Below are 15132 nucleotides of genomic sequence, written 5' to 3'. Positions count from 1 at the left end.
TGAGTACCAGCACCGCATTTTTTTTTTTTTTTACAAAAAAACACTGAATATAGACATATAGACATGCACATGGCAGAAGCTAACCAATTTGTTCTGACCGCTGGGGGGAGGGGGGCCTTCCCCCCCAAGCCATACAGACAATACCAATAATAAGGAAAAACCACCCCATCTTTATTTTTATCAAATAAAACACTGCCCCTTCCAATTGTTCCGAAACTACATAGGAAGACGGAAAACAACTTCAAAAAGTCAGGAAAAATGAAGGGAAAAAAATCTGATAGGATGGAACAATGGGCTGGTTTCAGAAGACATTGGAGGCCACAGGTTGTCCATCTGTGGTTTAAAAACTGGAGGCCACTGCTTGCAATTTTCCCTCCTTCCCCATATCTACCTCTTCCTCCAGAGTACCTGCAATTTCTCCCAGCATTTCCACAACTAAACGTTGGCCACTCATATTCAATAATAGTTGCAGTCCCAAAGATTCTACATTGGTTTCCAACATCAGAATCCCCCCCCACGTACACTTTATCACTCAATACATCTACCCATGTTCTATACATTTCAATGTACACTGAGGACCTCAGCCTTGGACTGCAGTCCTAACTAGGTGGATGCAAGCCCCATTGAACTGTAGGATTTATTCCCAAATAAGTATGGATTTGGCCTAATTCTGAGTCCTGAAATTTTGTGCACTTTTGACACCGTGATCATAACAGCCTCCAAGTGGACTACTAGCAATGATAAAAAGAGCTTCAGGGTATAATATTTCATCTCTTTGCATCTTGCTTTCAGAATGCTTTATGAGAATGTTTGCACCATACACATACTGATGTACTTGCTTTATTTATACTTTATCCCGTACAAAACAGCAACTGCTCATTTTAGTAAAAATCCTGTCGTTTTACATTTAAGAATGAATAAAAATAAGTGAACAGTCTCCAAGTTCTGTTCACTAATTTTTCTTAAAAGGTTAGTGGCGTTCTGCACACAACTATTTACAAGATCAATTTAGAGTAAACTTAAGAGCTACCACCATAAAGTGGACCTGGAAACTGGGTCAGACCCCTTCATCTCGAAGAAAGGAGCCTGCTTGTACTGCACAAGTGGTGATCAATATATGAAGCAAGGAAAGATTCGAAGGTCATAAAATGCTACTGTCTCATGGTATCATGTAGTATGACTTATAGGACAGTCTGGAGAACTACTCCTTCCCGCCTATCATTTTCTCAGTCAATAACTAAATATTTACGCTGGTTTTCCTACTAATGTGCCATGTTTGCAAGCTCAAGTGTGGAAACACTATCTGGGATGGTTTAATCTTCTGAACTGTAATTAAACCGCTTATAAAGCTATCTCCTGTGTATATATAAAATTAGGCAATTACCTACAACTCAAGTTTTATGCTTTAAAAAAAGAATAGTCAGGAGAAAACATTGATTGCAATTTCAGAGCTGCCATACTCCAGCTCTCCAGACTGTTAGAAAACATTTCACATCCGTCTGTCTTCTGATTAAGACATTCCTTCCTCAAAAAGCAGCCTGCGGAATGCATGCTTACAGGCATGAAGTATAAACGCCAAAATCTAACATGCCTCCAGTTCATATTCATCTTCCACTAGGTGGTCAATGCTTCTCATTTTGGTGGGTGTTCCAGTACAGTTTTCCTAGAAAAGAAGGAAAACACTGTTAACAAACAAGACAAACAATTATCACACCTAGATGGTCATTCTTAACATTCTATTGGCTATTAGGGCAAATATTTGTCAAACTCAAGAAGTGTAGTGTATTTCTCCAAGAGGGTTCAATAGCACTGAAGAATTATAAAGGTGGCTTGAAATTTTCCTAGGTTGTGGACACCTCTCTCAAAGCCATTAAAACTGTTCTCAAGGAGGAAGAGCCAGACCTGTGAAAATTTAGACATTTTTCCAAATTTTCCGCTGCTTTTTTACATCTATTACCCACTCACTCAAACCTTATTCTACTGCCATCATCACATCACATCTTCACTCAGAACTTAATTACGGAATACAGTCTCTGCACTTCTTACGAAAAGCCACCTCTGCTCCTCCAGGTCCTACGTGCAGACAATCTTAGCAATCAGAATGTTCAGACTTTCATAGCACAACAGCCGCTTAGTTAATGGCAAGAAGACAGTGAAGCACATATTTTGTTAACCTCAGCTTTTGTTCTTTGAATTTCCTGTGACTGGGCAAGCCACCCTTTTCCTCCCTGTAAACCCACAATGCCTTGCAAAAGTAAACAGACCCCTGACCAATGTTCTCATATTACTGAATTACAAACGGTACATTGTAATTTCGTTCTGTATGATATTTTATTTTGAAACACGAAACTCAAAATCATTATTGTAAGGTGACATTGGTTTTATGTTGGGAAATTTTTGGAAGGAACATAAAAAACAAACATGTGGCTTGCATAAGCATTCAACCCATCGTGTGCAAGCTCCCAGTTTACACAGATGAAAGAAACTGCCCTATCAAGGACACAATGACCTTAGCATTGGCCTCCACCTGTGAACCATTAAAATTGCTATCACATTGTCAGGATAAAAGCCCCACTGTTGAAGGATGATTGGTCAGGCTGTGGATCTGAAGGAAAATGAAGACCAAAGAGCATTCTACAAAAGTGAGAGATAATGTAATACAAATGCATAGATTAGGGAAAGGGTACAAAATATCCAAATGTTCTGATATCCCAGTGAGCAAAGCTAGATCAATAATCAGGAAGGGAAAGCTGCATCACACCACCCAGGCACTGCCAAGAAAAGGTTATCCCTCAAAACTCAGCGCTCGAACAAGTAGACGTGAGGGAAGCCACAGAGAGGCCAACAATCACTTGGAAGGAGCTAGAGTTCAGTGGCTGGGAGTGGAGAAATGGTGCACCAGTCAACCATATGAAGAGCTCTGCATAATATTGGCCTGTATGGGAAGGTGGCAAGCAAGAAGCTGTTACTCAAAAAGTAGCATCTGAAAGCACATCTGGAGTTTGACAGAAAGCATGGAGTGCCCCAGCTGCATGTGGGAAAAAGCTGTGTGGTCAGATGAGACCAAGATAGAGCTTTTTCGCCACAACTCAAAGCGCTATGTGTGGTGCAAACCTAACACTGCCCATGCCTCAAGACACACCATCCCTACAGTGAAGTATGGTGGTGGCAGCATCATGCTGTGGGGATGCTTTTAAACAGCAGGGACTGGGTATCTTGTTAAAACTGAAGGAAGAATGGATGGAGCAAAATACAGGGAAATACTGCAAGAGAACCTGCTTCAGTCCACTAAAAAACTGAAGCTTGGGAGGAAATTCACTTTTCAGCAGGGCAATGATCCCAAGCACAAGGCCAAAGCAATGTTGGAGCGGCTCAAGAACAAAAAGGTGAATGTCCTACAGTCAAAATCCTGATCTCAATCCTACTGAGAATCTGTGGCACTCTTTGAAAACTGCAGTCCACAAGCAACGCCCAACCAACCTGAAGCAAATCTGCCAAGAATGGGCCAAAATCCCTCCAACTGTGTGCAAAGCTGGTACATACCTACCCCAAAAGCTGTTATTGCAGTGAAAGGTGGCTCTACCTAATATTCATGTGTGGGAATTGAATACTTATGCAAGCAGCATTTCAGTTTTTTATGTTTCTTGCAAACATTTCCCAACATAAAACCAGTGTCACCTTACAATAATTGATTTTGAGTTTCGTGTTTCAAAATAAAATATCATACAGAACGGAATTACAATGTACCATTTGTAATTCAGTAATATGAGAGCATTGGTCAGGGGGTTGAGTACTTTTGCAAGGCACTGTATATGTTCTATACTTTAACATGGACCTTAATTTCTCTATATCCACAGAATGACTGTCCACGCTATGTGGGAAGAAAATAGGAAAACTGATAATCACCTCCCTGTTGCCTGTGAAACCTCTTCCTCTACCATTGCCCAAGTGCTACAATGTCACTATAGTTAAAGTTATTCTAACTGCTGGTGGGATGTCACTTTGAAAAAAGTAGAAGTTTTGTAAGGGATCTCCTCACCTAGCAAAGCAAAGGTTGTATAATAATGGCAGCAGGTGGGGGTGGGGGGAGAGAGAGTAAAAGGTAAAGAAACAAATGGAAGCATGTGGTATCATGAGCCTTGTGGAGAACTCTTGGCAGGGCTAGTCCGAGAAGGATTTAGGAGAAGGGCCCAGTAGTCTAGAAGTGATGGGTGAGGGTACCAGGAAGAGGCCAAGCGATCTGCCTATTGATAGCCCCTCCCCTGAGGTGTCAGCTGATGCGGATGATGGGCCGAGTTCTCAATCTGTCTCCTTGCCCCACCTCCAGCACAAGAGAGGATGCCAGAGGCGGAGCTTCGGGATGATCTGGCTGAATTGCCCCGCCTCCATTGTCATGGATGTGCCAGAGGCTGCACAGGTGCCAACAGACTGAGCCCATTAACCAGCCTACTCATAGGAGTGCTCATTGGCTTGCCCAGTCCTGAGCTGGGCAACAAGTGCCATGTAAGCAGTCATGTCCTTCATTAGAGGGATTTGTGTCAACTGATGCGACAATGTCTTTGATTGTGGAGCCATGCCTATTAGTGCCTTGCAGTAATCTTAACCCTGTGCAATTTGATCTATGTTCCAATCATGTGTAACCTGTGGATTAAAGCCACTGGCAATAACCAAGACAAGAATCCAGAGTCTGAATCTGTTGGTGGGAGCCAGGACATGTGAGATGGGAAGGAAGTGAAGCGGGAAGACTACACATAAGGATCTTAAAAGAAGGGGAAACAAATTATATAGTGGGTGGGTTGAGAAACAAGGAAGAGAAGAGGCAAGGGAAGATGGGAACAAAAAGGAAACAATAGCTTCGTGAGGCCGATGGAAAAATTGAAGTGCACATTTGGTGAGGGAGGTTTGGAGACCAAGCAAATTTCTACCTGCAAACTATCAATCACATATGCCAGCAATACTAGAGTAAGAATGTTTTATGATTACCACTTGTACTTCACAGTATGTGTCCAGTTTGAACAGCACAGTATACTATCCCTTTAAATCACTAATATTCAACGGAGTGCCTACTTTTAAAGTTACATTTAACATATTGCCAGTCAAAGGAGTCTTGGAGGAAGACTAAGGACTGATGGGCTAAAGCCTAAAGGGGGGCTCCTCCTGTACAGGGTGTGGCATTACAAGGGTGGGTCACTGCAGCCTCTTCAGTAATAGAAGTGTGTTCTAATTGTTTGGCTGTGTGCCAAGAAAGATAAGCGACTGGCATATTCCAATATTCCTTGCAGTCTCACTATAGTAAAAATAAGCTCTTTGCTACTACTATGCTGAAAGACAAGTGTTTTTACAGCTTGTTCAGAGAAACACTGCCACTTTAAGGCGAGTACAGAAAGACATCTAATTCTGCATAATTTAGAGTTAGCACATCTTTTGTCCAATCACAGCTACACACAGCCTCCAGAACAGCAACTCGCCCAGTTGCCTGTGGGAAACTACAACTGCCTGCAGTCATCTGATGGGGAAGCATTTTAAACTGGGCAATGTCCCTCCCTAGCTCAACCTTTCCTAACCTGGTGTCCACCGGATGTTTTGGACTACCACTTCTATCACTCTGACCATTGGCTATGCTGGCTGGGACTGATGGGAGTTGTAGTTCAAAACATCTGAAGGACACCAGACTGAGGAATGTGATTGTAGCCCAACAATGCACCAAACACAGATCTATGCTAGCAGGCAGACCGTAGGGACTTCTTTGCAAGGTTGGGTTAAATCAGTGATCTAGCACTGATAGTAGATACATGCTGAAATAGTATTAGCAGAATATTAGATTGGCAACTGCTTACATCATTGTCCTGAGAGCTTCCTTCTGACCCAGAAGATTTGTTTCCTACAGATTCTGTTTCCATATCACCAAGATCAACAGGACTACTGGGGGGGGGGAAACAATTATTATCAGATGGTTTTTTGGCATTTATATATCATCCAAGCAATGTCTATGAAGAATCAAAACCAGGTTGTTTCAGAGCTTATGTACCTGACCCAATATCTATATTTTGATAGCTATTAAGCTTGGTAATCATTTATTTTTAAAAAACCAGTTACGAACAGCTCAACTTCATTCTAAAAGACTTCCGGGAGTTAAGGCAGCCCTGTTTTTACCCACTTGCCTGGTCACCACAGGCAACTAGGAATTTCACTCAGGAGAGTGGGTAGGCTGCCAGAAGAACGACGGAGTATTCAGCTTCTCCACCAGTAGCCTGCTCCATTTCAGTACTGAATGCACATGTCCAGCACTGAGATTAAGAGGGCTAGTGGCAGAGGAAAGGGACCTGCTGTGCTTCTATACTATACACACAGCATGATGATAAAGTACTCCTATTTTATGGTATCTGCATGGATTCAGTGGATTATCCTGGTAAAACACACAACAGTGTCTTCTGAAGTTGGAACGCAATGCCTTTGCTGGTTCCTGACCTACAAGAAATACAATAGATATGTTGAGCTGTATCTGAAGCAGCAGCCTTTAACTTACTATTCATACAGTCATATCGTATAGAAAATTAATGGGGCTAAAGTTCACTTCAGGGCTGTGGAGTCAGAGTCGTGGAGTCGGAAGCAATTTTGGGTGGAGTCGGAGTCGGTAGAAATGTACCAACTCTGACTTCCAAATAAATTTTGATTGACAAGAAGCAATTTTGGGTGGAGTCGGACAGCAGAAAAATAGAGGAGTTGGATTGAAGGTTTGGTGTACCAACTCCACAGCCCTGGTTCACTTAATAGTGCACTGGATTATGAACTATACACTAAACTTTGCTTTAAGATCAAGTCTGAATTGAATAAATATCTTAAACTCAACTATAAATACTGAAGAACTAAATGGAAAGTCCTCATTCTTTTTAAATTTTTTATTTTTACCCAGTCTACGGATTAGCTGCTACTTACATTACTTGCGTGTCACGACCTCTCTCAGTAGGAGGATCCCAAAAATGCAGTGCAACTTTCCATAGCCTGATTTGTTGGTCCCAAGATCTCCGGCTATACTTCTTAAATTTATTGGGAGTCCTTGGATGGACCCCTGGAACTCGTAGACACCTAGAACAAAAATTAAAAACAGTTTATGTGGCATTTTAAGCCAAGCTTTGCTTTCCTTCCAAACTGACCAAGTATTAATTACAGCTAATTTTAATATAATCAATATTTCATTTTATTATTTTGTTCTGCATGCTATCGCCATTAGCAATTTAACACGGTAGCAATATATCTGAATACTTCAAAAGACAATTGTATTGCTCAAGTGAGTAATCACAGGTATTCCAAAACACATTCAAAATGAAAAAAGACCATGGATGAAGAGCAGCTATATTCTTTCAAAAAGGCAATATATTGGAATCAAGAGATAGTTTAGATTTACTATCAGTGTCTGCAATGGAAGTAGTAACACCCACATGCTTCTAATAAACAAGGAAACCTACCTTGGAACTTCTCTAATATATCTGTCGTAGGCCAGTGTGTTTTTCCCATAATTTATTTGTTTTTGTCTTCTCATTAGAACCGCTTCATCTGTCTCAAATTCCACTGCTGCTGTGGATTCCTTGGAGTCAGAGCTGAAAAGATATTTTTATTTTTTAACTACCCTATTTCATGGCAGGCTAAGTGAACCTGCAATAAAATATGGCCATATATCCCCATGGTGAAATAGAAATGTTCTATTTCAGGGTCCTAGCCATCCTGAACAGGAACCTTTTAGCACTATTGGGGCTTCTACTGGTCACCTTTCCTACTCTCCTAAAATCTCCTCTCATTGTACTATATAGCTTGGCCTGTTAGCCATGCTCTGCTGGTAACCTCTAGATAGGACTACTGTAATGCACTTTACATGAGACTGCATTTGAAGAGTTTTGCAAACTACCACTGGTTCAAACTACGGCTGCTAGATCACTTAACTGAGGCTAGGTATTATGATCATAGTATGCCAGTGGCTCCCATTCCATTTCCTAGCTCAATTCAAAGTGGTTGTTTTAGAGCTTAGGACAACAGTACTTGAAGGACCACCTATTTCACATGTGCCTGCCTGTACATTAAGATATTCAGCAAAGGCTATTATCTGTAATTTGCCATCCAAGGTGGAGTGGATAGTCATCTCTTAGTTGCATCCCATCTTTGGAATGCTCTGCCCAGAGGGGCTTTCCTGGCACCTACATTGTTCTCATTTTTATACTTTCACAGGTTTTGAAACTAAAATTATTTTAGTTGGATTCCTGCATTGCACAGGGGGTTGGACTTGATGGCCTTATAGGCTCCTTCCAACTCTACTATTCTATGATTCTAGTTTGGTTGGAGGTTTGTGCTAGGTGCTTAAAACTAATGCTTTTAGCACTGTTGATGTACTATCTTATCTTGCGATTTTGTAAGCCACCCACAAAGCATGCTGAAAGACAGAGTAGAAACACTCATAGTGAAGAACACATGTTCAGGGCTAAACTGATGAAATAACAAAGAAAGGAAAAGCTCTGTTGTAGTCAACCAGAAAAACAGTAAAGTTACTGCAAGATCACAGTCGAACCATAAACATTCAGAATAAGCATTTCACCACGCTTCACAGAATGTTTTATCTTACCTTCCAGTAGACAGCTTTCTCTCTCTTCCATATTCATTTATCAAGAGTTTTCTTTTGTATCTACAAAATATACTTTTATTTTAGCACACAATTATTTCCACTACTTTATTATCTTAGTCTATTATTTCATATTCATCTCAACTGCAGTATGAACATGCAGGATATATTCACACAAGGCTGTTAACGGCTGAAACAATACAATTGCCTGATATTCAGGTTTTTAAAAGAAATACTCAGTAACTATACAGCTGAGTAGGACTACTCAATCTTTGCATAACCAGAACGGTTGCTCTAAACCAGCCTTTCCCAACTAGTGGGCCACCAGGTGTTGCTGGACCACAACTCCCACCAGCCTCAGCCAGCATTGCCAATGGTCAGGAAAGATGGGAATTGTGGTCCAAAAACAACTGGTGACCCACTAGCTGGGAAAGGCTGCTCTAAACAAAACAAAACTAACACTAAAGCTTCTCCCAAAACTTTACATCTGAAATAACTACCATAGTGATCTTTAAGCTATGTCGACATTGCAATAGCTACAGCAGAATTCTGCATCCAAACACCAAACACCTTGGCCCCAATGACTTCAAGCTAAACAATCCCACTCCTACAATCATTTGCCAATTAACATTATGATGGCGCCACGTGGCTCAGGTGTGGGGAACCACTGGCCCATAGGCTAGTTGCATCCTATGGAGCCCCCCTCCTCAACCCTGCCTCCAATGCATCATTTAGACTTCAAAAACAGCCTTTTACTGACAACAGAAGACTAATTTCAAGCCAAATTTCAGTGCAAGGGGGCTGGTTTTTTGCAAGGAGGTAATACCTGGAAACAGGTAGTCCTCCTTTTACATGTACTGCAAGCCCCCCGCCCAGAAAATTAAGCTTGAAACCCATCTTCAACTGCCGTCAATAGAAGACTGTGCGGGTGAAGAGTTGGTCTTTGGGGACACTGTAGCAGGTCTAATTGCTAACAAGAGGAAATGAATGTGCATTTTCTTGTTTGCACCTGTACATGTAAAAGTGGGGCAAGAGTGTGGCCCCACCCACTGCCAACTTTGATGTCAACCATCCTTTCTGTTTCCACCCACTACTGGTATACAACCCTCAAAGGCTTGGCAATGAGTGAACTCACTGGGATCAAAAGGGTTCACTACCCTAGGCAGATGGTGCAACTCCAACTATAGTAAGGCAAAGACACAAGGGGGTATTATTAGCCCCATCCTCTTTGGTCTAGCTGCAGTCCACAGGGTCCCAACTACAGATGTGAAAGCCTGGAAAAAAGTGGGGAAAATACTGGAAAATCCATTCCCCCTCCCGCATTTTTCCAGGCCTTCACATCTCTAGTCCCAACTATAGCACTGGTACATTTCAGGTGCCAACTAACCTAACAGAAACACCAAGCTGCTGCACCAGAACAGGGGAGATACCACCTTGCACCAGCACTGGAAGCCACCCCAGACCCCACGCAGCATGTTAAAGTGTAACTACATATTATTGCAAATTCTCATGAGTTAGAATGTGGGTCACACCAAAATGCTTTAAGACAACAGAATGGGGAACAATTTCAAATGGGCAAGTGAAGGACAGTGTTCAACTGTTCCATTGCCTACTGCTTTATCCCTACCCAGACTGTTTTCCCCTATCCAAGTTTACTTGCTTAGTGGACCATACAATGAAACTGTATTGTGATATACATATTCCTATGTTCACCAAACTCAGGGTCAAAATTCTTCTGATAGTAGGAAATCACAGAACACCATTGTTAAGCAGGAACCGCAAAGTATGTTCCAACACTTAGTTATCCTTGCATATTTCCATAGCCAGTTTTTACACACAGATGTAATTTAGACTAGTCTGCCTTAGGAGAGTGTATATCCAGAGAGGGAAATGCTTCCTGCATTGGGATTGACCAGCCTGTGTTTAAAGAAAACGTTCTGTCCTTCCACTGGCATAACAATCTGTCCTTCACATTTGGCTTGCCTCTGGAATACTATGTAAGGTGTCAGGAAGATGGGAAACTAAGCTTTGCAGAAAGGAGGTGCCCTTCATCCAGGAGGGCAAGGCAGGTGATAAGAAAGATTTGCTGGGCTTCCCATAACCCTAATTTAGATACAGAAAATGCATTATCAGCATCAGAAACCCAGTATGACCAAGAGTGTGAAGCCAGTACTTGCTTCTGAATGTAAAGACTATGATTATTATGAAATAATTATCTGTTTGATTCCATAGTTACATTATGAAGGATATTTTACATATAATGTATACAATAAAGAAGAAATATAAACAGAAACGGATATAAGGCAACAGTGAACCAAAACAAGCAACGTCTGTAGCCCTTAGTCCATTTCCCAGGCTTCTCTCGTTCCACTAGCCTTAACCAGAATGAATAGTTCTATCATTACACAATTTTTTTATTTACTATTTTTATCGTGCTTTTCAAGCCAATTATTGTCTCTCAAAGACTTACAACAAAAGTTTTAGCTGCCCCATCTACTCTGGACAATGTAAAAATGGAAATGGATTGCCTTCAAGTCGATCCCAACTTATGGCTACCCTATGAATAGGGTTTTCATGGTTAGCAGTATTCAGAGGCTAGTCCTCCCCAGCAGGCGAGGGCCTGCTCAGCTTGCCACAGCTGCACAAGCCAGCCCCTTCCTTGTCCACAACTGCCAGCTGGGGGGCAACTGGCTCCTTGGGACTCTGCAGCTTGCCCACGGCTGCACAGGTGGCAGGGCACGTAACCCCTGAGTCACTCACTGTGGGGGTGATCTTTAGCTGGCCCTTGACACCCAGGAGACATGAGGGGGGGTTGAACTCACAGACTCAGAACTCCCAGCCAGGCTCTCCACCCCACTGTGCTACACCAACTGTCTAAAGCAATCAAAAATTGCTTTTTGTTGCCAAATGGCTAGGGCCAATAAATTGTTTTGTGTTATCCAACCAGAACATGGGAGACAGAATTATTTGCCACTCATTCATCAAAGGAATAAATTACAATACTCTCATCCTCATCCCTAAAGAAAACTGCTTCTAGCATCCAAGTATGACAGTTATAAATTTTGCCATCTTTACAGCAACAGGCAGCCATTGAGTACTTCCATATCCCAACAAAGTTTTTTTAATGAATTATATATCCATACCTTGCCATTTCTTTATTAACATTAGTCCTCATTTCGTCTTCTTCAACTGCACTCCCCCAGTCTGAACATCGTGAACGGAACCTATGGCCTTCTGGGGTTGTGAAACTATAACCCAAATCCCAATAAAAATAGAATAGCTTTTTATCAATATTTTAAAAGGAACAACAATGTGCCTTCTACTAGCAGGCCCACAGATTAAACCATTCAATTTGAATTTTAGTGTTTAAGTTTATCTAAGCAGAGCAGTATAGTATACTGCTAAGGTATGACCATAAGTCATAGATTACTACATCTCTGCATTATAAAATAAACTTTGGGTTGTAATCAACTAAGTCGTGCCCAATTAATGCACATAAGTTAGTCATGTCTATTAACTTCAATGGGTCTATTGCGAGCAAGATTAGCACTGATTATTACCCTGTGCTTTAAGTTCAACATACTTTGACAAAATGTTTCTATATACACACCTATCTGGCCTGTTATCTAACAAACTGCATGTATTTTTATCATCATTACTGGAGAAGCCTGGATCATGTGTGTTTCTGTGTTTGCCATCTGCGCCACGTTTCCTTCCTTGAGTCCAACGAGCTGGTGGTCTGTGAGGAATCAATTAGAAAATGAAAAGAGTTTTACAGTTCTTTGTAAACAAGTGTATATATGTAGACTGGAAGGTCACTAGCAAAAGCTGAAGTAAACATTGGGATTGTTCTACTTAAGGCTTCTGAGGACTTTAAAACTATACAGGTGGAAAATAAGGGGAGAGTATCTTCCCCTGCCTTTCAAGTGACTTGAGAAAGCACTCCATGTTGCCACCTTAACACGATTGTTTTTTAAAAAAATGTATTTCCTTTTAGCACATCTTAAAAACTGAATAGTTTATCTGAACACATCTGGCACAAAGACTGTCCTGTACATCTCACACTGTTTCATAAGCAAAGCTCTTCTCTCATTTCTTCCAGTTGTGCACTACACCAATTTAGAACCCTTTGCTTCCCATCTCTCTACTCCACTTTAGGAGTACCTTTCCCTTGAATGTGATCATAGACTGGGAACCGGTGTTCAAGTACCATCCTCATGGATTGACTGTGTGACTTTGGGGAAATTGTTCTCTCCAAACAGTTGTGAGAAAGAAAATGGATAAGCCTGTCCCTATGCATCAGCCTAAGCAACGAAGAACAGGAATATGAGATGCAAAGGGGACTTTCGAGTATACACTATTGTTTTAGTAATGCCTACAATAATATTAACGGTAACAATAAGGGTGGCACTTACACCTCTGTGTTATTTTCCGTTCTGTACATAATGCCTTGTATTTTGTTACCGATGTACTATTTTATGCTGGTATTTTTTTAACCCGCTTCCCAAAACTGTAACAAAAACAAGACAGATGGAGTCCATGGCGTCCTCCCTCCACCCCGCCGACTGGAACAAAGGGCCACTCTCAGCACACACCGGCCTAGCCGCGGAGCGAGCGATGGCGGTTCCAGGGCACCACGGGCTTCGCACCACGGCCACGGCCGCGTTTCCCTAAGGGCAGAGAAGGGCACTCACCGACTGTGAGTGCGGCCCCCAAGGGGGCTTCGCTGGCGATGCGACATGACGGCGCAGGACGGCCGCCGCGTCTCTTCACAGGACAAAAGAAGCCGCCGACGCCGCCTTCTCGCTCCTCTTCACTTCCTGCTCGCGAAACGGAACTGCGCCCCCCCTCGACGGTTCACGCCCGCCTTGAGAAAGCGCGCGAGCAAACAGTAGCAGGATCCTACCATTGCGGCAGGGTACATGTCGCGACTGCGACGGTGGGACATATTTTCACACGACCTCCCATCAACTAGTCTGTGGCCCATTCTTATGCGGAAAAGCACAGTAGCACACGTACTGTGGAGAAATTTGATTCTATGATATATATCCAGCTAAGCGAAGGTGAACGACTGCAGTGTTTCTTTTTCTCGTATTTACTCAGTGATGGTGTCCTTTAAAGAAGGTGGCAATGGACTGTTCCAAGGCTTGGCTCCTCCTCTTCCTGCGCAAAGCGCGCGCGTCCCTTTCTTGGCCTGTTCCCTCCCTTTCGAAAGGCTCCGCCCCCTTAGCTAAATGCTGTGGGCGGGAAAGTCTGAAATGCCGCGTGCGCAAGTGGCAAGTGCAGTGAAATGTGGCTGCTCCTGTTCAGGGTGCCAGCCATGCTCTTTCGAGGAATATTCCATTCGGGGCCTCTCCCTGTTTTCCCCTCCATTCTGTGCCCAGTGACCATACCTATGCCCCATGGAGCAGTGTCATGTTCCTTTTCCCTTAGAATATTTCTATATTTTTATTTTTTGTACTACAAACCGTGGGGTGTCCTCAGCCATGCCAATACCTCCCTCTTGTGCATGTATTTTACTATTTTTGCTATGTAAGTATTGACACTAGGAGAATTGAGATCCCTGTTAGTATTTATTTATTACAATCGTTGTAGGGTCCACTTGAGAATTATTGAGACCTATTAGTCACAAAAAAGGCAGTGCAAGGGAAAAGGAAATATTGTGGCAAGGTCTCCACGTTTTAGGCAGATTTTGCTGATCCAGAGATGAAGCAGAAAAGGCTTATGTTCCCTCTGCATGTCTCAGAAGTGTTTTTTATTCATCTGTTGTTTCTTCTCCCCTTCTTTCACACTTAACTTCCCCCCTAAAAAAAAAGCCTTGCCTGTTTGTTTCACCCCTGCAACTCAGGATAACACTTCATATATCTGGTGACCAAGGGTACAATCCAATACATGTCTACTCAGTAAGAAACTCCATTGGGTTCAATAGGACTTACTCCCAGGTAAGCAAGTATTGGATTGTCTCCTAAGTCCATGAATGCTTCATCTTTAACGTTCCACAAGACTCCTTGTTTTTCTTCAATAAAGATCACTGATATATTTATTTAAAAGATTTATAACCCAACCTTCACCAGTAATTATACCAGTGTAGGATGCAACATAAAACAAGTTATAAAAGCCATAAATCAAACAAAAAATATTATTATTTATTAGATTTGTTAGACACCCATCTGGCAGAGATTAGTCTGCCACTCTGGGCGACATACAACAAAACCACAAATACAATCCATATAAAAACATAGACAGAAAACATTAAAAGATTAAAAATTAAAAAACCCCAGAATTGCACTCTGACAGCCTAACCCCCCTCCCATGCCTGGTTAAAGGGCCAGGTCTTCAAGGCCCGTCAAAAACACAGGAGGGAGGGGGCCCGGCGGAGGTCAGTTGGCAAGGACTGAGAAGGCTCTAGACCTGGTCCTCACCAATCTAGCTGCTTTTATGAGGGGAATGAGAAGTAGACCATTTGTGGATGACCTTGTTAGCTGGCGCCCTTGGTGAGAGTGAAGGCGTCCCTTTAGGTAGAG

The 15132-nt window shown here is 42.2% G+C and overlaps 1 protein-coding gene across 3 annotated transcripts; it reads right to left on the bottom strand.

Moving 5' to 3' along the window:
* Positions 1-824: 824 nt before the first annotated feature.
* SLBP (stem-loop histone mRNA binding protein) lies at positions 825-13524 on the bottom strand. 3 transcript variants are annotated; one of them, XM_061629828.1, is made up of 8 exons: positions 13303-13521; positions 12219-12347; positions 11752-11856; positions 8612-8671; positions 7467-7598; positions 6937-7086; positions 5838-5919; positions 825-1663 (listed from the first exon to the last, which is right to left on the bottom strand). In XM_061629828.1, exons 1-8 carry the CDS (start codon positions 13347-13349, stop codon positions 1583-1585), a joined length of 786 nt encoding a protein of 261 aa, XP_061485812.1. In that variant the 5' UTR covers positions 13350-13521; the 3' UTR covers positions 825-1582. The 3 variants fall into 3 exon arrangements, with proteins under 3 accessions (XP_061485812.1, XP_061485811.1, XP_061485813.1); XM_061629827.1 differs by having other exon boundaries at positions 5838-5922; positions 13303-13510; XM_061629829.1 differs by lacking the exon at positions 5838-5919 and having other exon boundaries at positions 13303-13524.
* Positions 13525-15132: the final 1608 nt, after the last annotated feature.

Source organism: Rhineura floridana, chromosome 5 (genome assembly GCF_030035675.1).
Source record: "Rhineura floridana isolate rRhiFlo1 chromosome 5, rRhiFlo1.hap2, whole genome shotgun sequence".
Lineage (NCBI taxonomy): Eukaryota > Metazoa > Chordata > Lepidosauria > Squamata > Rhineuridae > Rhineura > Rhineura floridana.
The sequence above is the reverse complement of the archived record's forward strand: the minus strand, read 5'-3'. Positions and strand labels throughout refer to the sequence as shown.

Excerpts from the sequence above, each read along its gene's own strand:
- SLBP (XM_061629827.1), bottom strand. The coding sequence starts at position 13,349 with ATGTCGCATCGCCAGCGAAGCCCCCTTGGGGGCCGCACTCACAGTCG. Across the intron at positions 5,923-6,936 it reads GGTCGTGACACGCAAGTAAT|TAGTCCTGTTGATCTTGGTG; the intron begins GTAAGTAGCAGC and ends CCCCCCCCCCAG. Across the intron at positions 1,664-5,837 it reads GAAGCTCTCAGGACAATGAT|GAAAACTGTACTGGAACACC; the intron begins GTAAGCAGTTGC and ends CTTCTTTTCTAG.